Raw genomic sequence first — 22,494 nt, 5'->3', positions numbered from 1 at the left:
AGGTTGCAAAACCATCCGTGGGGGAAGGCCCGGCCTGGGACAGATACACGCAGAGCGGTCCGAGACAACCGGCGGGAGGAGGGCAGACGCTAATGGCGGGTGGCGTGAGGGGAGACCCGACGCCTCCACTTGGCCCTGGAACCACAGTTTTGGGGGGAAATGCCGGCCGGCCTAGGGAGCATGCGCAGAGTATCTCCGGCGGCGGCGTGCCCGCCGCCCGTGCGGCTTTCTTCCGGGCAGAGCCCCGCCCCTTTGCAGGCGTGGGAAAAAGTTGTGTTGTGCACATGCGCAAAACTCCCTCTGCGCCGCGCCCCCGCGCTTGTTTTCCGGTGGGGCGGGGGCAGCGCGGCCTTCGCGCCTTCCGCCCTCGCTTCCTCGTCGCCGCCCCCTCCCGGCAGCCCAGAGCCGTCCTTCTGCCGGCTTCTCGGCCGCGTCTGCCTCGCCTCTGGGAGTGTTCTGGGAGGAGCCGGAGGGGTCGGCCCCTCCGTTCCCCGACTCACAGGCCCCAGCCCCCTCGCCACGACCCGTCCCGAGAGCGGGCTGGGAGCGGCGGACATGCGCAGTAGGTCCTTCCCGGAAGCGGGCGCCGGGCGTAGGCCTCGCCCCCGCTCTCCCGGGCTGGCCGCGGAGGCGGCGCGGGAGGCGCCGGGCGCATGCGCAGCGGGGGCCCCGGACCCCTTCGCTCCGGCCTCCTCGCGGGCGTCGGCGGGGCCTTGACGTCGCCGGGCGGGCCGGGGGGCGGGGCGGCGCAGGCGCAGGCCGGCCGAGGGGCGGGGCGGCGCAGGCGCAGGCGGGCCGGCCCGGGCGGCATCCCGCCCCGCGGCCCTCTGTCACCTCACAGTCGGCGTTGCCGAGGCGCCTGCGGCCCCGTGCGGCTGAGCAGCCCGCGCAGCGCCGCGCCGGCCCAGCCTCCCAGCCCGGGAGCCTCTGCCCGCCGCCCCGGTCGGTGCGGCACGGGACCGGAGAAGACGCCGCCGCCCTCGATGGAGCCGACGAACCTGTACCCGGTGAAGCTGTACGTGTACGACCTGTCCAAGGGCCTGGCCCGGCGCCTGAGCCCCATCATGCTGGGTGAGCGCCGGGGGCCCCCGCGTTTGTGACCTTGGGCTCGTCACCGCCGCCCCGGGTGGCCAGGAGGGGCGGGGGGCGGGGCGCGGGGGGGAGCCCGTCGCCCCCCGCACTCGCCGCCCCGGCCGCAAGGGCAGGCGCCCGGTGCGGGGCGCGGGGGGACCCCGGAGGTGCTTCCCTGATGGGGGGCTCCGGGCAGGGGCGGGCCGGGGGCCGAAGCCCGCCGCGACCCGCTGGTGGCTCCCGGTGCCCTCCCTGCCCGGACCGCAGCGGGCCCCGGCCGTTGGAGAAGAGCAGGCAGGCGGGTGGAAAAGGACGGGGTCGTGGCTCCCGCTTCGGCCTTCGGGGCAGCTCCCCTTCTCTAGGCCACGTGGAGGGGGGTGTGAAGTCGTGGCCTTTGGGACCGAAGAGCGGGCGCGGGCCTTGAAGCCAACCTGAGCCATATTTCATCCATTCTCATTTCCAGCCCAAGCGCCTGACTCTCCCTCCTCCCACCGTCCAGGACTTTCTCTGCATGGCCACTAATGGTTGGGTCATTTTAAAACTTCAGTGCAGTGAGTTTCTCTGAGTAGAGCCCGTCTCCTTCTACTTGGCCTGATTGCCTTAATTCCAGTCCTGATTGGAGGCGGGAGACACGGATGTGAGGCCTAGCTCTGCCACTTATTAGCATCAATTTTCTCATCTGTAAAATGGCAAAAAAACAAATTATTTCCCACTTCCCAGCCTCAAAGGCCTATCGTTATACATGGGAGCTGCTTTTCTATATTGCTCTTGTCCAGTGTCTTTGATGACTAAATTCTGGCCCTTCTTTCAAGAACTCGGGACCCATCTTGGCTGGGAGAGGCTATTTAGACCCACATTCTCTTTCTCCTCCCCCTCTCCCGGTTAACAGAGGAGAAAACTGAGGCCCTGGGAACATAAACAGATGGCCTGCCCTTAGTCACTTAAGGTAGTAAGAAGCATGAGAGACAGAATGTGCATCATGGCCTCTGCCTCCAGAGCCAGTACTCTTTGTACAGTATGGCCTCCATATTCCTTTGAGCCAAGTGGGAAAGTGTTTCTGAAGTCAGCCTTTGTTTTCCAGAGATAAATAAATGCCTCTGTTGTTGAAGTTGAAAATATTCTCTTGTTCAAGGCTTTCAGGATTGTCCCTAATGTTACCTTTATCATTCATAATTTTGTAGATTTCTATCATCTTCCTCCTGGCTTTCTGTTTTCTATTTTGAGTAGATCTGATATTTTTAGTGTGTCCTTAGTGAAACAGTCCTCCTTCCCTTCCCCTTCCCTCCAAGGATTTTAACACTTTTTCCCTGGATCATTTAGCAAAGTGACTGTATAAGATCGGAATTAAAATAAATGAGGTCACATCTTATTGCCTGCTCCTTCTGCATGGTACTGGCTCCAGACCTTGTGATTAATATATTTACCTTTAAGCTTCTCGTGGCCACTTGGAAGACAGCCCTTCCTCACAAGTCCATCACTGACTGTAGAAATGCTCCTAAAGTGTGTTCTTAGTGTTTGTATTCCAAAGGTGTGGACAGGTGGTCAAAGCAATCCTTCCTTGCAACACACAAAATCAGCGGTCATAATTGTCCTTCAGTCCTTCCCATTAGAGCTGCGCTCTGAATTCTAGTGACCTCTTTCTGTGTTAGGGGGCTTCAAAGAGAAATTTTGTCCTTTCTGACCCATTTTCTAACTGCTCAATTTGAGATGTTTGCCTGCAGCAGTACAAGGGTCACTTTCCATTTTTTGGCAAGCTCATCTCAAAATTATTCCGTGATCCAAGGACATGGGAGCTTAGGCTATGTGGTTTATGACTCAGTTCAATCTAAGAAATATTCGTTGAGCTCCTCTTATGTGCTAAGTAGATTTTGCCCTTCCTTCCTGAAGTTTGGAATCTTTGTAATTTATAAACCTGATTCCTGAGACTTGTAAGACAGCTTGTGAGAAAATGTGAAATTGTTTGCTCAAAGCAGTAAGTAAACTCATAGTTACTAAGGTCATAGTAGCCTTACAGTATGGCAGCATAGCAACCTTTCAGATTTTTCTTCATGCTTTTATAACCATTTATCAGGTTCTAGATTGGGTTCATTGTCTGGGCTGTTTTGATTTGTATAAAGATTTGAATTTCAAATTCTATTCCTCCCTCTCTCCCCTCTCCCACCAGAGGCCAAAAGCAAGGTGATATAGATTATCTATGTAATACAATTTCTTTATCTGTAAAATGGAAGTAATGTTAATACATCCCCCATTTCCGGGTTGCTTTGCTAATAAGGTATGACAATGAAAAAATTATTGGCAGACATTGTAACAACAATCCTAATTTAATATATAATCTACCTAAGAATTATACAAGGAACTCATCAATGGATATTACCTAAAAATTCTTCCTTTGCTAGAAAAATCTTTTGTCTCTTTGTTTTTAAAGTGGCATAAAACTTTTCTTTGAGGGAAAATATTGTAAGCTGGAAGGGGACCTTTAGAGATCATTATAGATGAGGAAAAGCCCAGAGAAACTGAGTAATGGTCAGTTAGGGAGATTTCTAGGAGATGAGAATTCATAAATGCCCAAAGATCCATTCTGATTTCATTACATAGATTCTCATGCCCAAAGCTGGTCTGCATCACTGCTGAGGAATTGCTTCCCTTCACCTCATCCCCATTTCACAATCACCTTTAACCAATTGACTCAGGTCAAGGAACAAGGATCCACTGTTTCTGTCACACATTCACCCCTATAGACATTGCCCCCAGAGTCTGGCCTGGGGACCTAATATTGAAAGGTCATTGGTGATGATTTTCCAGGTTCAGTTCCATAAAGCCACTTTAAGTGCCTGGGGAATAAATGGGGAGGTAGGAACTGACTGCCTCGGCCAACCAGTGGGGCTCTGCTTCCACAGACCCTTCCATCCTGACTCACATTGGGACATCAGATGTATGTCAATCCTAAGAGCCCCCTGCTTTTCTTTCACTGCTGCTTTTCATGAAGCCGGTGGGGAACGGCAAGCACTGTATGAGGCCTGCAAGATCATTTGGTTTGGAGCTGCCACAGCAACTGCAGGCAGACTTGAAATTGAATAAATCTCAGAGTTTTTTAGGGGTGAATTATATAAATGTTTGACCAAATATAGCTAGACAAGTTTTAAGTTGATAATTTTGTTTGGCCCATGAATGATGTTATAAATATTCAAATGACCCTTGGCAGGATAAAAATTTCCTGCCCGTTTTAAAGGTTGATCAGGAAAAAATGAAAAGCAAACGTTAGTATTGACAAAGAACAACACGTCTGGAATGAGTTTTGTCATTTTTGATCCTAGCAATTTTTGTTTTCCCTCTAAAATTGTCCTAATGGTGATGTATCCTTTTAATATAGATTAAATAAACTCAGCCACTAGAGCTCATTGTGTTTTGATTCCTGATCCATTCCCAGATTCTCTGCTAGACCCCTTGGTAACACCTGTTCTACAGCAATGAGACAGGTGACCAGCAGGATTGGGCAACAGGGAGGGGGCTGAGGGGAGAGCTAGGGCAGGACCTCTGCCCTCCAATGATTTTGACCTCCCTTGAAGGCCTCAGTCTCACACCCCAAGGCTTTTCCAATCTATGAAATGGATGTGAGCACAGCTCTTCCCCCACCCTGAGAGAAAGGAAGCTTTGTTTTAGTTGAAAATCTTGGTGCGTACCTGTCACTATGTTCTAGGAACGAAACATAAACCAGTTGATAGGCACTAGCCAAACCAGCCTGGTACCACACACCCCCGTCCCCCCACCCCACCCCAGGGCAACTTGAGTTTGAGGGTTTGTTTTCTTCCCTAAGTCACCTAAAAAACCACCCTTATCTGCTTAGTCTTTGTCTATAAGGAAGCTGTTGTTTTCCCGGTTTCTCTGCAGATTTTGAGGTCAAGCACCTCAGATTGCTGGGTGCTCCTTTCCTTCCTATGGTATAGATTATTGGATCTACCCATTATTCTTGTGGCCTCTCATATATTCTTCACAGAAAAGCTCCCTCAGAAGATTCTCTGTTCTGCCATAGAGGGAGGGCTTGTCTCACAGCCCCTTGGCCACTTCTTGCAGTTCCTCATTGGTGGAGAGTTGAAGCTGACTTAGAACTTCTCTTAATAATGCTAATAATATAGCACCATTTATGTAGGACTTAAAGGTGGACCTCATGATAACACTGGGAAGCAGATGCTATTAGTGTTTTCTTTTGTGTGGGATCCAGTCAGAGAAGCTTTTCCATGTCTTCTTCACATTTTCTCCTTCCTGTTTCCTTACCCATTCTTAGGATGGACTGGCTCAATTGGATCTCTCAGTAAGCTTTTGCATAGACTCATTCTCCACTCCTGTATCTCATGGCTTTCTGAACTAACACCAGTCCTCCTCAACCATTTCTTCAATGATCCAGTCCTGGGCAGTCATGGCTTTCCACATGGCAAAGGGGATACTTTGGTTGGTCCTTGGAAAGGAGGCAAAGATGATTTAGATGAATGGGCATCAGAGGAAAAACAGGCCTTGAGTCTAGGAAATAGTGACCATATGCTGCATAATCCAGTCTGGATAGACTGTGTCTGTTCTACCAGCCTCCTTGGTCATCCAGGGGGTTCTGGCCAGGATGCTGCTACTGCTACTTTTCTTCTGTGACTCAGAGACCAGAGGTGGTCCCTTAGGTCTGGGCTGCCTGGAGCTCATCTCAGAGTCGCCTCTGGACTAAGGAAGGATCAGTTCTTTTCTCCATTGCAGCTGTCTTAAGTCAGTATTTTCTTTTTCCTGTTAAGGGTGCCAGCCTCCCACCTACCCACATTCCTACCTTGGGCGTCATTCATTACCAGTCCTCTGCTCGAAGCTCCACCATCTTCATTCGGGCCAACCTGCCTTTCCCCAGGTGGTCTCCTTGCTCCCCATCTCTCCCAGATTCCAAATTTGTCTTCCTAAAGGGCAGCTGTTCTCACCTTTTGCTCCAAGGACATGTTCAGACTCTTCTTCACAGTAAGCCTTCTGCAGCCAGCTCTTGTCTGTGTTTCCACCCTCATTATTACATGATTCCTTGTCCCCCTCTGTCCATGGTCCTGCTTCTCCCTGCAATGGATGGACTCTCTCCCTCTCACCTTGGGAATTCCCACAAGCCATACACCATACCTGGGCTCCCTGCTTGCCTCCACCTGTCAGAATCCTTCTCTTCCAGACTCTGCCTGATGAAGCAGACCCCCCCCCCCAGGTGCCTTTGCCAACTCCTTTCTGAAATGATCTTGCTTCTTGGTAGAAGGCCCCGTTCCAGTCTTGTCTTTGGGTTCTCAGCCAGCAGCCTTTAATAAGGTTGTGCGATTTTAACAGCACCAGGATGAAATGGAAACCTAGGCTAGCGCCCTGTTCACTAGAATTGTTTAAATGTCTTTCTTTTTCCTTTCCTACCAAGTCCTAAATTCAACATTGTCCTGTTTTCCTCTTTAGCTTTGAGCATTTGGGAGGGCCTTTAGTCCTTTTCCCAAAGGGACCAGAATGTACATTAATTAGATGTCAGTAGGTAAAGTCACTGAGGGAGAGTAATTTTTTTTAACTCATTTTCTTTCTAAAGAAGGAAAAAAATCAGATCAGTAAAAAAATTTTTAAAAGGAACAAGAGTTTCCATCTTAGATTTCACAGTTTACCTTGGAAGGCAAATAGCATTAGTGCCTTGTGAAAAAGAGGTTTTTCAAGATTACCTGCCATTTTCTAGAAGAAAGAGGCAGATTTTCCCTTTTCCTGTCAAGTGGGGGGGGGCAGGATACATTAGGTATGATTTAGGAGATTATGCAGAGATGAGCCAGAGTTATAGGGCAGAACAACCCTCCTTAAAGTTGGGATACATCTCTGTCAGTGTCCTTATTTAGCATAATATCTAGGTGTTCTTTGTCTACAAATACTTCCCTCTACTATTTGAAACTAAAATTCCACATTCAGACATTGAACCAAGAATTTTAAAGAACCTTAATCCTTTTTATAGACCTGGTATATATTCTAGTGAGTTTATTAAGCAGACTATCCTGGAATTGTGTAAAAAAAAATCTGCTGTAGCAGAAGCTCTTAGCAAATAGCAACCACGTGGCAAGATTTAATGACTGTGGGGTTGAGAGAAGGGGGAGTAAGCCATCTGGTTTGTTATTGGGACTCTAAAAGGGAGAACCGTATTGGCTGTATCCATTAAGAGTTACAAAATTGGTAATACTTTTTGACCCATCTGTATAAGAATATTTATAAGAGAGGCCATATTTGTAATTGCAGAAAAGAACCCAAACTAAGTCTAAAAACTGGAGAATGTCTGAAAATATTGAATATTAATGTAAAGGAATGGGAAGACTAGTAGGAAGGAAGTTACTCATTGCAAGATCACCCAAACCATACTTATATTTGGTAAAGCCAAGTTAAAGGCAGGTGAGCTTGGTCAGACTCAGGGTTCTGGGACAGGTAGGGCAGCAAGACAGTTTTCTTTGTTACTATGATGGCAATTTGGTAAATAGAGCAAAGGTTTTGTGCATGATTTTAGTTCTCATTTTTTTTTGCATTTATTGGAATTATTTGTTTTTGTTAGTAGTAATCAGAAAATTGCCCTAACCCAGGCTCAAATAGTCATATTTAATGTCTTCTTCTTTTCACAGGAAAACAGCTGGAAGGCATCTGGTAAGTTGTTGGACTTTCTAGTCTTGACTAGGTTAATTGGTTTTTGGCATACACAGGTACCACCAAGCCAAGGAATTCCCAAATAAATTTTAGTTGCTGATTTGACATAGACCCACTTGCCATTAATTTTAAACTTTGAAGATGTAAGAGTTGATTCTATTCCAAGAAACAGTGTAGTGTCACAGGAGAACCTTGGCCTGAAGTCAGGGATCCCGGGGCAGGGGGGTGGTTCTGCCTTTGCTAGCCTTGTGACCTCTCTGGACCTCAGTTTTTCTCCTCTTTTTGCTCATGTCCAGCCCTGGTGTTCTTTTGAGTTTGGGAGGACAGAGGGCAATTGTAGCCAAGCCTAATAAGCAATCAGCCTTCATTCTTCTCTCTCTGCTTTAGACTTCATGCTCCTGAAGCATCCCTCTCTGTCAGTGCTCTAAACTGGTCGCCCCAGGTAAATGAGCAAGGGAGGCCACCTTCAAGTTGGGTTATATATGAGGATGACCTTGATTAGTTTGCTCATAACCAAATCCCAGTGTGTGGTCACTTATTCATGGAATTGATCCATAGTCAGCTTTGACTGGCCCTTCTTTTTCAAAAATGACCCTAGGTAGCTATGAAGGAAGTGGGAAAGGCCTTTAGCAATCCATGGTCCTCGAGAAGCTCAAGCATCACATTGAAGGACTTCACAAGCTGGCCTCCCAGTCCCACTCTCCCCACTCTGCCACCCCTGGCCCTTGAGGGTGGAGGTAGGCTTGGGTTGTTGGTTTGGTTTTGTTAATGATTGAGCTTGCTGTGCACATTGCAGGCTTCCATTCCAGAAAGTGGTCTGGAGAGGACGTGAGGACCTCCCCCTCCTTATTTTTCTCCTGACACCTTTTGTGAATTTTATTTTATTTTTATTAAGTCAATGGAGTTAAGAGCAACTTGCCCAAAGTCACACAGCTGGCGATTAAGTGTTTGAAGTCAGATCTGAATTCAGGTCCTGACTCCAGGGCTGGTGCTTTATTCACTGTGCCACCTAGCTGCCCCCCCTCCCCTTTTGTGATTTAACAGAAGCATTTCTCTCCGGTCACTTTTGCATTTCAGAATCCCACTTACCTCGGCTTTCCTCTCCTTGGCAGGCACACCTCCATAGTTGTTCATAAGGATGAGTTCTTCTTTGGCAGTGGAGGCATTTCCAGCTGTCCCCCCGTAAGTGTCTCCTTTTTGGGACCCTTTCCTTTGCTGCCCCATCCCAGTGGCATTCCTATAGAAGAATGGGTTGAGTGATGTATGAGAGTTGTACTAAATGCCAAATGAATGTTTTAAAAGCTACATTTCTGAGATTTATACTACCCCATACATTTTACCGTCCTTCGGGGGTATTCTTACCAGTCTGCTAGAGTTGTGGGTGTGGACCAACTATTGGGTAGATCATCTCTAGAAGATTTATAGAGATGTGGCCAAGAATCATACAGCACTAAAACGTGGGTCTGAGCTGCTCTCTGCCCTGGTGGAGGGGATGGGTAGGGGTAAGGCACCCTCATCAACCTGCTTGGTTGCCTTGGCACTCTGCAGTAACCAGAGGGACCCTCCTGCCTGGGATTTGATCCTACACTGACTACAACACTTCAAAAGCAACCATTGGTGCAACCTTTCCAATAACAACAACAACAATAATAATAACTTGATTGTCCATAAAAATAGTCATTCTACTACCAAATTTTTGACTCTTGAACTTCCAAAGGAAGAAATGGCATATTTTTTCTTGGGTAAAAAGCTATAAAGAAATGGATTGTGCCCTGGATTCTCTGTTTATGAACCACAGACTATACCTACCTACCTCACAAATTACACGGAGAAAACCAGCCTGTCTGGTAGAGATCAGATTTAGACCATCACAACATATGCTACCACAAGCTCCAAACAGACCCATGCTCTACAGTTAATAGAGAGACAACAGGAAAAGGAAAAGAAAGACCTCCCCACTATGACCAGGGGACTAAAGGAATAGAGATGATCACAAAAGACCCAGTGCATGGTTTTGATACTTAAGATGTGAAAGTCCAAGGAAAAGATGTAGAAATAGATAACAAATAGAAAACAGTTTTTGTTTTTTCCTAATAGAAATGTGCACTATCAGCAGCCATGGAAAATATTAATGAAGTCACCCACAAGCACCTGCTTGGAGTCACATACTATGAAAATCAGCATAGTAGAGTCCTCAGTTCTATTCCTTTAGTTTGTTGAAAATGCCAAGTGGAACTTCAGGAAGGACTGGTGTTCTAATGAATGTGGATGGGGCTGGTTAAAGGATCCACTGTACCCCAAAAGTCCTCCTGGGGTGGGGCGATGATGATGGCTCTGGTGTCAGTCATGGACTCTCAGTGAAATCAAAGACAGGACCCAGGGGCACCAGAGTGGTTAGAACAGGATTTTTGGTTGTATCCCAAAACTGGAAACCCAGTGGGGTTGCTTCAATAAGTAGCTGAACAGAATGGGATGGGTGCTCAGCCCTGTTTGACAGGACACCATCAGGACTTTTGAGAGCCAAGAAAGGCTCGATGACTATATTTGATTTACGTTTCTGGCCCTGTTGGACTCTTGTCACAGCTCTGCTCCTGTCTGCCTCATGTCTTGGGGCCTCAGTTCCTCTTTGGTGATAGGAGCCTCCCTTCTTAGAGGTTCTGGGGACATTTGCGGGCCTTGGTGATTGGCCTAATACTGTTAACTTGCCCTTACAGGGAGGGACACTGCTTGGGCCCCCTGACACAGTAGTAGAAGTAGGAAGCACTGAAGTTACGGAAGAAATCTTCCTGGAATACCTCTCCTCCCTGGGGGAGTCTTTGTTTCGGTGAGTTGAAGGGAACCCTGAGCTCTGGAGGTGAGACTGGGTCAGGTGGGGCCACTGGGAGATAGTGACCATCTGGCCTTAGCTAAGCTGGCTTGAGGGCGGCACAATGGCCATGTCCTCACAAGGTGTTTTCCTGGGTTCTCTGAACCACAGAACAGTCTGAGGTGTCATCAGTCAGTGCCCATGATGATGGAGGAGGGGGCAGTGTAAGATAAGACACTGCCTCCCACCCCACCCCCGGGAAGGGAAAGCACCCAGGAAGAGAGTTGTAGGAAAGAACACTGTATCCACACTGGATTATTCTTAGAAAAACCTGATCCCCATTTTTTTGGAGCCCCAGGGGTCCATGACACATGGTTTAGAACAAAATACTGTTCTGGTCCAACCTGCTTGGTTTGCAGAAGTGGAAATTAAGCCTCAGAGAGGGGAAAGTGACCTGCCAAAGGTCACACAGGTGGTAAGGCTTGGAGACTGGCTAGACCCCCAGGTCTTCTGAATCCTGATCTCGGGGTCCTTCCTCTTCATCAGGCAGGCCTCCTTAAATTAGCTAACTGACATTTCCCTAGGAGTTTTAGGGTTCACAAACTGCTCTCTCTACGTTTTCTCCTATGATCCTCATAGAACTGTGAAATGTCCTGCAGATGTGCTTCTCCCCATTTTACAGAGAGGGGACTGAGGTACACATGGGTCCCAGATGTCCGAAGTAGGATTTGAACCCAGAAGCCCAGACCCCTTTCTGGCTGCACAGCATGCATGCGGCCCTTGGACAAGGGAACCCTTTCCAGGGTCCGAGGAGGCTGGGAGAAGCCTTTCCTTGCTGACCTTGAGTATGTTCCGTTTTGGGGGGTGCTCACGGCTCCTATCTCCCCCTTTCCACGGACAGAGGCGAGGCCTACAATCTCTTTGAGCACAACTGTAATACATTCAGCAACGAAGTGGCCCAATTCCTGACTGGAAAAAAGATTCCCTCCTACATCACGGATCTTCCGTCAGAAGTCCTCTCCACGTGAGTACTGCCCCCTCTCCTCACCTGTCATTGGAGGAAGGGGTGGCCCTCATGGCGGCAGATACCCCAGGGTACAGGGCCTCATTTCCTCTGAATGGATGAGATGGGGGCAAGGAAGCAGTGACCAGGACCAGATAAAACCTCACTGTCATCAATCAGAGGCTTTGTGCAGAACTGTGGCATGCATGGTCCTTACTGGGCCCCTGCTCCCTAGGAAAGTATAGTCGGAACCCCTTCTTGAAAAGTGGTACATGGCCTTGGGCAAGCCACTTAACCCCATTTGCCTTGCAAAAAAAACCCTAAAAAAGTGGCACAGAGTGGTACAGCCCACTCTGTCTGGGATGGGAACCCAGAAGGACTTCCAGATGAGCAGAATTCTTGTCCACGCTCCTGAGCCATCTTCCTGTGGCAATTGGTGTAGGATTTGAGCCCCTTCTAGCACTTTGCCCTGGGTCTTCTGCATTGACCCAGACACAGCCACATTTCCTATTTCTCTCAAGTCCCTAGTGAGGAGGGAAGGGCTTCAGATGAGGATCCTTGAGGGCTTTGAGAGCTGTCGGGACTCCCTCAGAGTGGCAGGTCATAAGACCAGGTCTGGGTCTCCTGGCTGAACCCCTGTGTTCTTTCCCCAACCCCCCAGTGGGGATGCCTCCAATGCCTCCCCTGGTCACTGCTCCAGTCCAGGGATAGGGGAGAGGATGGAAGCTTGGGCCAGCAGGGCCAACCTCAGGACCCTGATCAGTTCATTCTGAGGGGCAGAACAATTGTTCATGTGTCTGAAACATGCCCCTTGGAGGAGGTGCCAACTCCCTCAGTGGGGGTCACAGCCCAGCGAGGACAGTGGTTGGAACATAGATGCGTCCGGAGAGGATGAGACCCAGCACCCCGGTGCTCCTGGTCTGCCCAACATCAGGCTGACCCAGTCTTGGACTTTTTTAGCGCCAGCTCAACTCTAAGACCCACCTCCATTTGCCTGTTTTTTAGCCTGCTTTCCCTCAGGCGACCTTGGAGCACAGGGCAGGTAGAGCCCCTAGCTGCCGGCTATGCTTAGGGTCAGCACTGGTGGGGTTGATGCAGGCACCTCTTCCTTCCCTATCTTCTGGTGCCCAGAGAGGCCCAAGAGGCAGGGTTTGAGGGATGGAGCAGACCTGGGGGATTTAGCTGGGCTTGTGAAAGTTTGTACGAGGAGGGGGCCGAGCTGTCTCAACTGGCCCTGCCTGGGTCGTGCCTCTGTGTCAGGAGAGCATCCCTTGTCCAAGGGCTCAGAAATGGACTCTTTTCATCTCACATCAAGCTCGGAAAGGCTCCAAAGTCTTGCTTTTCTGTCAAAGGAACATTGGGGGCTCCTTGACCCTCGAGGAAGTGGCCTGGTTACTGGGGTCCAAATGAGTGCCCCATCACCAAGTGCAGGAGAGCGCCCCAGAGCCCAGATTTCTGGTTGGGTCTGGCCCTGTGTGGCCTGCTCCAGGCAGTTCCTTGAAGGGGGGAGGGGCAGCTTTATGCTCACCCCAAGCCTGGAAGTGGAGGGATTGCCGAGGGCAAGCCCAGGGTGACTTGGGTCCTGGTGGCTGGCTAGGTAGCCGACCCTGCCTCTGCTGGAGGAGAGAGCTCTGTTTTCAGGGTCTCCCCATCTTCTCCCACAGGCCCTTCGGACAGGCCCTACGGCCCCTCCTGGACTCCATCCAGATCCAGCCCCCTGGTGGGAACACCTTTGGCAGACCCGACACCCAGAGCTAACAGGCCTAGGAGAAGAGCACCTTGCCTCGCCGCTGCTGTCGACTCTCCAGGGCTTTTCCTTTTTAAAAAAACAAATCTTACCAGATTTCTATTTTATAATTTTACATCAGAGCTAACAACCAGGGGATGGCTTTTTAAATTTCCCAGGGAAGGAGATCACCAGGCTGCATGTAGGACAATGCTGCTAAAAACCAGAACCAATGCCAACCCTTCTAACAGTATTATACTAATTTATTAAGGCTGCCTTGTCTGTGAGTTCACTTTTTGACGCTGTTTGCTAAGCGTTCCCCACTCCGCAGAAGGGGGAGGTTGCTGAACCAGAAGAAGGTGGGACTCTCGGGGATAGGCTAGGCTTCCAGGCCCAGGAAGAGATTGCCCATCTAGAGCCCCTTGCCCTAGGGAGGCAGGTGAGACCCAGACTTCCACACATCAGAGGCCCAGACCCCAATGACTTTGTTGTCTCTGGGCCAGAGGGGTGGGAGTCAGGGCCAACTGACTAGTACCCTCAGGAAGGAAGGAGATGGAAGAGCTGTAGAAGCGTTAAGCTATTGCCTTCACCAAGATGCTCCTTGTTAGGCCACCTGCCCACTTTGGTGCAGAGCTATTCCTTGGCATAGGTCCCTTGTCATAGGCCTGGAGTGCAGACCCCAGGTGACTGTAGCTCAGCAGCAGAGGGCAGCAGGCTCCTTGGACTCAGGTATCCAAAGGGGAAAGATGAAGCAGGGACCAGGGGGCAAGTGAACTTAGTGTGTCTGCTAGGAAGATTCTCATGATCTTGGCTGCAGGGCAACGGGGGGACTTGGGGCACCTCCCTCTGACTGGCTGGGCTTCACAGGCTGTAAATGCCAGTGGGCAAGAAGCCACAAATCCCCTCCAGCTGAACTGCAGCCCAGACCCCAGACCTGCCTAGAACACTCCCTGCTGCTGCCTCCCAGGCTGAAGTTCCTTTACTCTTGGGCCCAGGTGTCTTTGTTGTGATTTGTGGCCCCCGCCAGGCCAAAAGTTAGTATTCTCAGGAGCTCATCAAAGGGAAGCAATTTTTTTTAAAAAAAATCTGGTCCTGGGGAGCAGGGCATCATGGGATCACTGCCTCCCCACTGGGCCTCTTTTGTTCCGTCCAGAGGCAGGAATGCCACAGCCCCCTTCCTGGTGCTTGGAAGCCTTATAAGCCCTTCAGCCTTCTCTGGGGAGGAGATTGGGGGAGTCAGCCACCCCTGATGGGCTTGGGGGGCACTCGGGAATGGACAGAAAGATAAATTATGAGCTTGGGAATTGGTGAGGACAACTGCCTCAATGAAGCCCTCGGGTGGGGGCAGTGGGGCTGAAATTGGTTGAAAAACTATATTTGATGCTTTTTTTTTCCCCCCATTTGAGTATTTCTCTTCTTGCACCCTCACCCCCTCCACTGAAAAAGAGAGCCTTTTAGCAGTTAAGTATTGTTGGGCAAAACAACCCCACGTTGTCCATGGCCAAAACATGTCTCGTCCTCGCCAGAGGGGCAGCTTCTTTTCATGCACCTTCATGGATAATTAAGTGACCATGGAATTCTAGAATCTCAGGCACTGGGTCAGCGTTGCTCGGCCTCACCTCCCCCCAGACTCAGGACGGGAGGGGGGCAAGCCACAGGGCCGGGCACCTGGCTCCCCAGCCCAGCAGATGGGCCTCCCCCTTCCTGAAATGAAGCCTGTACTCTGCCCCTTTTCCCCCAGTAAGCCAGGAGGCCTACCTGGGAGGGAGGTGTTTGCTAGCTGATCTGTTTGTATAATGCAATAAATGGGGTCTACCCCACCCCAGCCACTCTGTGTGTCCTGTTGGCCTCATCTTTCTGTTGGGGACAGGGAATAGACACTCTGCTAGTCCTAACAATTCCCACTCGCCTACCTACCTTAATCCCCCAAGAGCCCAATTTTGTGTGTGTGGGGGGGTGGATCTTCTAAGTCTCAGTTCAGCCTGTTTTCTGTGACATTCATCTTTTCATGGGGGGGCTACCTTTGGAGGGCAGCAGGCCCATGCCAATCAATACTTTACAGATGGCCTCTTGAAAGACTGTCCCAACTCACTGAGAAATGCAAAGTAGACCCACCCTGAGGCCAAGGGATGAGCTAGGCGGTAGATGGCAGGGTCGGGGAAGGATGGGCACCTGAATCTGGGCCTAAAATGTCCTTCGGTTTTGGCCAAGAGATTCCACTTCTTACCCCATGCTCAGCAGAATAAAGAGTACCAAAGAACGGGGAACAAAGGTGCCCGTCCATCCGGGAATGGCCTGGAATGTCACAGGGACAGCTGAGGAGCGAAGATGACCCCGGGCGGAGTAAAGGCAGAATCTGGTGGTGTGATGGCAACAAGCAGCTGCCATGACCCCAAAGAAGAGCTCTGAAGCTCCTGGCCTGGCCCAGGGAGACCCTGTGGTAAACATGGCGTAGGTTCCCACTCTTAAAATGTATTGATTGGATTTGGTGGTTTTTATTTTCAAAAAAAGCTAAATATGCCATGTTAGCCCCCACCCTACAGCATCTGGTTTGCCGGATCAAGGTCAGGATGTGGGGACTGTCATGGCCACTGGGGGGTGGTGTGGGTCCATCTGCATGGGCCATTCTACCTCACCCCATAGAGACCATCCAGGGGGAGAAAAGGGAATGGGCAGGTTGATGAAGAGTCTGAGAAACGGTGTTGGTGCAGAAGGGGCAGCAGCAGACCCTGAGGCAAAGGAGTCTGGGAGAAGAAGGGAATGGTGGTGGAATGAACTGGTGCTGTGGTCCAGAACCAGGATCCTGGTTTCTAGTCCCAATTCTTTTTCCCACCAACTGGCTGAGGCCCACTCATTTCTGGCCCTTTCTCCAGGCCTTTCCTCCCCAACAAGGCCAGAGGATCCCAGTATGACTCCATCCATGGTTCAAAAGGACCCAGGACTGTCTCCCCCAGTCTACCTCCAAGCTTGTGCCCATGAGGTGGCCTGGCAGCATATTCTCATCCATAAACCTTATTAATACTGAGCTCTAAACAGACTGGCCTTGTAGGCGACACCTAATGGACACCCTAGGAAACAGACCAGGCCCCAGGGAGGTGGTTTGGTTGCCAGGCCCTGTGGCATCCTCCACTCTGGGTCCTTGGAAGAGCACCTTGTTTTGGGGGTGGATAGACCCCCCACTTCTAGAGAGCCTGTGGCTGAAGCAGAACCCTTGCTTCTCTCAGCCAGCTCTCACAGCTGACTCAGTCTCCCTCTTCCCTGAGGCTGACCCTTCACTCCCCCTGCCTCCCACTACCCTTAATTTCTCTCCTGGGGTCTTTAATGCAGAGACAGAGCTAGGCCATGTGCAGAAGTCATTCAGCAACCATTTAATAGGAACCTCCTGAGGCCAAAGTCCGGCCCTGCCCTCACAAAGCTTAACACTCCAATGGAAGCCCTCCCTATCTCCATGCTTCCACCCATGCCGCTCCCTGTGTCTTAAAGTCCTTCCGAGAATACTTGACTCCAAGGCCTCCGCCTCCCCGGGGAGCCTTCTCTCCCTGGTCCCCAACTCTTTGTCTCCAGGTCCAAGCCCTATCAACTGGCCCTTCCCTACCTCTCTCTACATTCTGACCCTGGGCATTGGCAGGTTGCCCAGATTGCCCTTCAGCCTCCCTTCTGCCTCCTGACTATTTTCTGGCCCAGCTCTAACGATGCCTTCTGCCCCCCAGATGCTGGCGCCTTTTATTCTGAACCTGCTCTGGTTGGATCTTCTTATTCACCTTCCCCTCCCCACCCCCACCCCCGAATGTGAGCTCCTGGAGGGCAGGGACTGTCTCTGCCATTCTTGGGGGGGAGGGGTCTGGCTTGTTGACTGACTGATGGGCAGACTTCCCAGGAACCTGCCTGCCCAGGCTATGCCCCCGCTGCAGAGGCTTAGGTCTGGCATCACCCTCCCAACCTTTGATGGAGGCCAGGAGGCCACTTACCTACCTTTCAGGCTGCAGAGTCTCTGGTGCCTTTCTCCCAGCAGTGACCCAAGGTCCCAGGAAGCTGGAGCCTCTCTGGCCACCCAGAGAGTGGACTGGAACTGAGTGGGGAGCGCTTACAGATCCTCCTGTTCAGCCTGCTTTTCACAGAGGAGGAAACTGAGTCCCAGAGAGGAGATTTGGAACATCTCTTGGTAGTCTCTCTGGCCTCTCCTCTACCTTGCCATGTCTCTGGTGCTTCCTGTTGTCACTGTCCTTCCACTTGCCTCCTTACTCATGTATCTGGGGCAGGGGGGTGTTTCTCTACACAGCCCAAGGTCTCCAATCTCAACCTGAGACACTGGGGACTGGGCCTGAGCACCAGTTGCTATGATACCACCTCTGCCTTAAAGGGCCTGGCCCAGCTACGTCTTGGGACTTGGGGGCCTGGGGCATGGGGAGAGAAGGTAACTCCTACCCCTAGAGAGTTCGGTCAATGCTCCAAGTTCCAATGGTAAGCAGCAGGCTGAGGGATGCCATGGCAGAGGAAGGAGGGACCCAGGAGAGGGGTACCATGGTGATGGAGCCCTAGGCTTCTCAGTCCAGGGAGCCAGGCTAGACATAGATGTCCCCCCAATACACACATACTCCATGTTGATGCCCTGGGTTAAAGTCTCTGCTTGCCCCAGCTGAATGGGGAGTGGGATGGGCATCCTCTCAGGGCAAACTCCTGATCTTTTCTTTCTCTGTAGCAGAAAGAGCGCCAGATGGAAATCAGAAAAGCAGAGCTCTCTGCTAGCCCCTTTCATCCTCTGTCCAAATAGAGCCACCATGAAGCTGGCCAAGCCTCTCTTCCCTGTTCTGGGCCTCAGTCTCCTTCTTGGTAGAATGAGGGGGTCTAAAGACCCAGCTCAGATATTCTGTTTAAGGTTTCTTGATAATAGCATCCTGCTTCAATTCAATTTGTGGAATTCCATTCAAAAGCATTTCTGGGGTGTTTTCTGTATGCTGGGGTGTTGGAGAGCGTGGTGGAAGGAGGGTCTGACCCTGCCTCTCACTGATGACAGGATCTCTCTATCTGAATGCAGGCCTGTACCTGCTCAGACACCTCCCCTCTAGTCTGAGAGCTCCCTGGAGGACAGATGGGTCGGAGGTAGGACTTGAATTCAGGACCTTCTGGCCTCAGTGTCTTTTCTCTGCTCACCTCACCCTGCAACCTCTCTTCCTGTTCCATAAGCCATCAAAACATATCCAAAAATTCTAGCAGTTGGACAAGAAGCCAAGTGAATCAGTCAGCTGAGTATTTTATTTGTTTGATTTTGGTTTTTGCAAGGAAGTGGGGTTAAGTGACTTGCCTAGGGTCACACAGCTAGGTAATTATTACGTGTGTGAGGTCAGATTTGAACTCGGGTCCTCCTGACTCCAGGGCTGCTTCACTATCCATTATGCCACCCAACTGAGCATTTTAATAGACTCTTCACAGTAGAGACTTGGGCTGAGAAAATGTCCGTTACTCCTAGAAACTGGTCTGTATTCTCTGATCTCCCATCACCAAAGTGCTTCAGATTTTTACAAACTGTTAAGTTTTTTTTTAAATATACCAGATTTGGGGGTGGCTAGGTGGTATAGTGGATAGAGTATGGCCCTGAAGTCATGAAGACCTGAGTTCAGACACTTAATAATTACCTAGCTGTGTCACCTTGGGCAAGTCACTTAACCCCATTGCCTTAAATTAAAAAAAAAATTGAAAAATTGAAAAAAAAGCAGATTTGACACCCAGGACTCCTTTTAAAATTTAAACACAAATTATGTGTGTTATGGATGTATGTTTATTGGTATCTTTACATAACTTAGATTTTACTCTCTATCCATTCTCACCAAGCCCTAGAATCATTCCTTTTAACAAAGAATTTTTTTAAAAGAGGAAATGGGGAAAAAAAGAAAAGCTCAAAATTCTGAAAAATCAGAAATTATGATGAATGAAAATTCCAGTAGACAGAATTTCTGGATAATTAATAATCAATTCATTAATTATGGCTAATAAATAATTAATAGATTGAGGTCAGCGACGATCTCTTGTAAACCAGAAATGAACCTTGAGGTTCTCTGAATGTCTCAATACCTTTGGGGTGAACAACTCTGGGAGAGAAAATGAAGCTGGCGACTTTGCACAGTCCTCCCTCACTTAAATCTAATTCACCTGCAGGTTCTGGCATTGCCTCCCTGATATCAAGGTCCTCTGAGAATGAAGGACAGACAACCACCTCCCAGTGAGAGCTGCCCCAGTGGGTTCCAACTGGCCAGTTCCTGTTGGCCAGTGCAGCTCCCTCCCTCCCTCCTGTACTCCATTAAGAAATAGGATCAGGGCAGCTAAGGCGGCACAGCCGCAGACACTTAATACTTCCTTAGTTTACATGACCTTGGGCAAGTCACTTAACCCCATTGCCTTTCAAAAACCAAAAAAAAAGAAAAGAAATAGGATACAGGGGGCAGCTAGGTGGCACAGTGGATAGAGCACCAGCCCTGGAGTCAGGAGGTCCTGAGTTCAAATGCGGCCTCAGACACTTAATAACGACCTAGTTGTGTGGCCTTGGGCAAGCCACTTAACCTCATTGCCTTGCAAAAAAAAAAAGTATCTAAGAAATAGGATTCAGGAGTTTAGAAACTTAAAGTTACTTCCCCCAGACTATTAATATAGTTTTAAGCATTCTTTTTTTTTTAACTTCCAAATTCTCTCCCTCCCTCCAGCTCATCCCCAACCCAAGCAATCTGATACCTGTGAAGTCATACAAGACACATTTCCCTATTAATCATAGACTTATGGTTAATTAGTCTAATTAGGGGAGTAGAAGGGATCCGCCTCTGACCCCAAACTCCAGTTTCCTCTGCTGGCAGGAATCCAATCTTCCTTAGAAAAAAGGTGGAGGGAGAAGATTCTCCGCTGTGGGAGGTCCTTCTGATACCAAAGTTATTGACCTTATCTTCCTGCCCTTGAGCTTCAAGGAGAGGAAGTCTTCAGCCTAACCCACATGAGGACCCCCTTCCGGATTGCCACAAGGCAGGTAGGATACTACCAGGGCAAGAGCTCTGGTTTTAGGGGCAGCTGGGTGGCATGTCGATAGAACACCGGCCCTGGAGTCAGGAGGGCCTGAGTTCAAATCTGACCTCGGACACTTAATAATGACCTAGCTGTGTGACCATGGGGAAGTCACTGAATCTGTCTTAGAGAAAAAATAAATAAATCAAAAAGAGCTCTGGTTTTGGAGTCCCTGGATCTGGGTTCAGATTCTATCTCTGATCCTTGCTTACCTGTGTAACCTTAGCCTCCATGAAAAATGAAGAACCTGTGCTCCGTGATTGCCAAGGCCTCTTCCGGTCCTAAATCTCCCAGTTTTCTATCCAAGTCTTCTCTTCCCCAGGGCAACCATCCCCAGAGCTGTCAAGTGGCGCCTCACATAGCAAGGTCTCCAGTTGCCTCACCCACACAAAGACCTTCCCTCAGCAGCCCGGAGGCTCAGGGAACATTCCTCTGCCACCACGGCTGCCTGCCACCACCCAAGGGCAGGACAGAGCAGTTGAGACTGGAAATGCTGCCAGTCCAGGCCAACTGGATTAAAGGGAAATAGAATCATGGGATCGAGTCCTCTCCCCTGCAGCAATCTGGCCTGCCTAGGATGACTCCCCAGAAATCCTTCTCTGTGACCAGGACTCCAGCCCCTTCCACTGCCCTCTGCCCTACCAAGCAATCCATCAATTTATACAGGGTCAAACACCCACTTTTCACCTTTGACCAAGCAGAGTTTTGTATATATTTGTATATATTCATACATAGCTATATATATATTTATATTTATGTATATGTCAGAATTGGAGGGGCCTTAGAACAGGGAAGGGCAGGCCTGGGAGGAGCCAGATATGTCAGAAAAACAAAATCATTCTTTTAGTCATTCTGTCATCTCTCTTGAATCCATGCATTTAAGTTTGGAAGTCCCTCAATATACAAGTCAAATGGAAGGGTCTCATGGTCCTTAGGGTGCAGGGGCAAATGATGTCACTGTTCCCCAAGCCCTTGGGTTCAGCCTGCCCTGCCAGTGATAGTTGTTTGGCAGTTAGTGATGGGAGGAGTTGGCAGCAGTGACTTCCTGAGGTGACTGTTGTGAGGGCTGGGCTGGAAGCACCCCGCCGTCCCCCTCCCTTGCCCCTCCTCCAGGTTCCTAGGCCCATCTGCCTGTTGGGGGCAGTTGGTTGGCAATTGTTGCTGCTGTGACAAGGAAGGAGGGGTAGCTTCCCCCAATGATTTATTATCAGTATATATACGGCAATCTATCAAGAATGTTGTAATAATTGTGCTAATCATTGATAAGATTCTATGAATAACATTCTTAGAATCATAACCTGATGATATTATTTATATTATAATAATAATAATAACAGCTGACATTTCTCCTACTATGAGACAGGCCTTGTGCTAAGAAACCCTTTACAAATAGGTTCCCGTTTGATTCTTTTCTTTTAGGTTTTTTTTTTTGGTAAGACAATAGGGTTAAGTGGCTTGCCCAAGGCCACACAGCTAGGTAATTATTAAGTGTCTGAGACTGGATTTGAACTCAGGTACTCCTGACTCCAGGGCCGGTGCTCTGTCTTCTGTGCCACCTAGCCGCCACCCCCCCCATTTGATTCTTATAACCACCTTGGCTATAATAACTGAGCACAGTGACTTATTAAGAATGCATATCAATGACCCACAAACAGGACCAGCCCTCCTCAGCTTAGACCTGGACCCCAAATATGAGAGACCGACTTTTATACACTAAAATAATTCAACAAATAAGACCAATTAATTAAAAGAAAATGATACCACATTGGGTCGTCTCATTTCTAATTGGAAGAAAAATGAAGGACTTTCCAAATTGGGAAGGGGATAATGAAAAGTGCAGTTCTCCGAATTCAGAAAAGGAGGTTCCCACACACCCCTAGTGTCTGTATTCAATCAAAGGAACATGGAATCAGTAACAGATTGAACACTTGGGCCGTTTTCAGTTATGGCATAGGGGTCACTTGAGATGTATAACTGAGGAAACGCTTTGCATCCATCTTTGGACCTGCCTGGGTTTCTGGTCAGTATAATCAAAGTCCTTAATGAAGGGTCTCTAAGCAGCACAGAGGGTCTCTAAGCTTCCCAGCCATGCACGGCTAGGTTCAAACAATACAATCGAATTTCCTCCGGTTCCCATCATTGAATAAAGTTTTCTCAAGTCAGAAATTGGACTAGACCCATAATTGAATAGAA

At 49.4% G+C, this 22,494-nt stretch overlaps 1 protein-coding gene and 1 long non-coding RNA gene across 6 annotated transcripts; one reads left to right on the top strand and one right to left on the bottom strand.

The window, feature by feature from the left end:
- Positions 1-776: 776 nt before the first annotated feature.
- DESI1 (desumoylating isopeptidase 1) lies at positions 777-15,086 on the top strand. Of its 3 annotated transcripts, none has more exons than XM_074227051.1 (6): positions 777-1,071; positions 7,701-7,722; positions 8,835-8,904; positions 10,437-10,546; positions 11,430-11,552; positions 13,196-15,086. In XM_074227051.1, exons 1-6 carry the CDS (start codon positions 984-986, stop codon positions 13,287-13,289), a joined length of 507 nt encoding a protein of 168 aa, XP_074083152.1. In that variant the 5' UTR covers positions 777-983; the 3' UTR covers positions 13,290-15,086. The 3 variants fall into 3 exon arrangements, with proteins under 3 accessions (XP_074083152.1, XP_074083153.1, XP_074083154.1); XM_074227052.1 differs by lacking the exon at positions 777-1,071 and adding an exon at positions 1,189-1,622; XM_074227053.1 differs by lacking the exon at positions 777-1,071 and adding an exon at positions 1,190-1,595.
- Positions 1,253-20,826, bottom strand: LOC141515463 (uncharacterized). Of its 3 annotated transcripts, XR_012476333.1 has the most exons (5): positions 20,514-20,826; positions 17,230-17,362; positions 8,812-8,959; positions 2,496-2,628; positions 1,253-1,750 (listed from the first exon to the last, which is right to left on the bottom strand). It is a non-coding gene; the product is annotated as an uncharacterized LOC141515463 (long non-coding RNA). The 3 variants fall into 3 exon arrangements; XR_012476331.1 differs by lacking the exon at positions 17,230-17,362 and having other exon boundaries at positions 20,514-20,816; XR_012476332.1 differs by lacking the exon at positions 17,230-17,362 and having other exon boundaries at positions 2,496-2,624; positions 20,514-20,815.
- Between the last annotated feature and the right edge of the window lie 1,668 nt (positions 20,827-22,494).

The sequence above is a fragment of the Macrotis lagotis genome, chromosome 2 (genome assembly GCF_037893015.1).
Source record: "Macrotis lagotis isolate mMagLag1 chromosome 2, bilby.v1.9.chrom.fasta, whole genome shotgun sequence".
In the NCBI taxonomy this organism is placed as follows: domain Eukaryota; kingdom Metazoa; phylum Chordata; class Mammalia; order Peramelemorphia; family Peramelidae; genus Macrotis; species Macrotis lagotis.
Note: the sequence above shows the minus strand (reverse complement) of the source record. Positions and strands in the feature narration are given on the sequence as shown.

Bases quoted from the DNA above. Each gene is read 5' to 3' on its own strand.
- DESI1 (XM_074227051.1), top strand. From the start codon at position 984: ATGGAGCCGACGAACCTGTACCCGGTGAAGCTGTACGTGTACGACCTG. The intron at 7,723-8,834 runs GTAAGTTGTTGG...TCTCCTTGGCAG, and splicing joins AAACAGCTGGAAGGCATCTG to GCACACCTCCATAGTTGTTC. The intron at 8,905-10,436 runs GTAAGTGTCTCC...TTGCCCTTACAG, and splicing joins GCATTTCCAGCTGTCCCCCC to GGAGGGACACTGCTTGGGCC.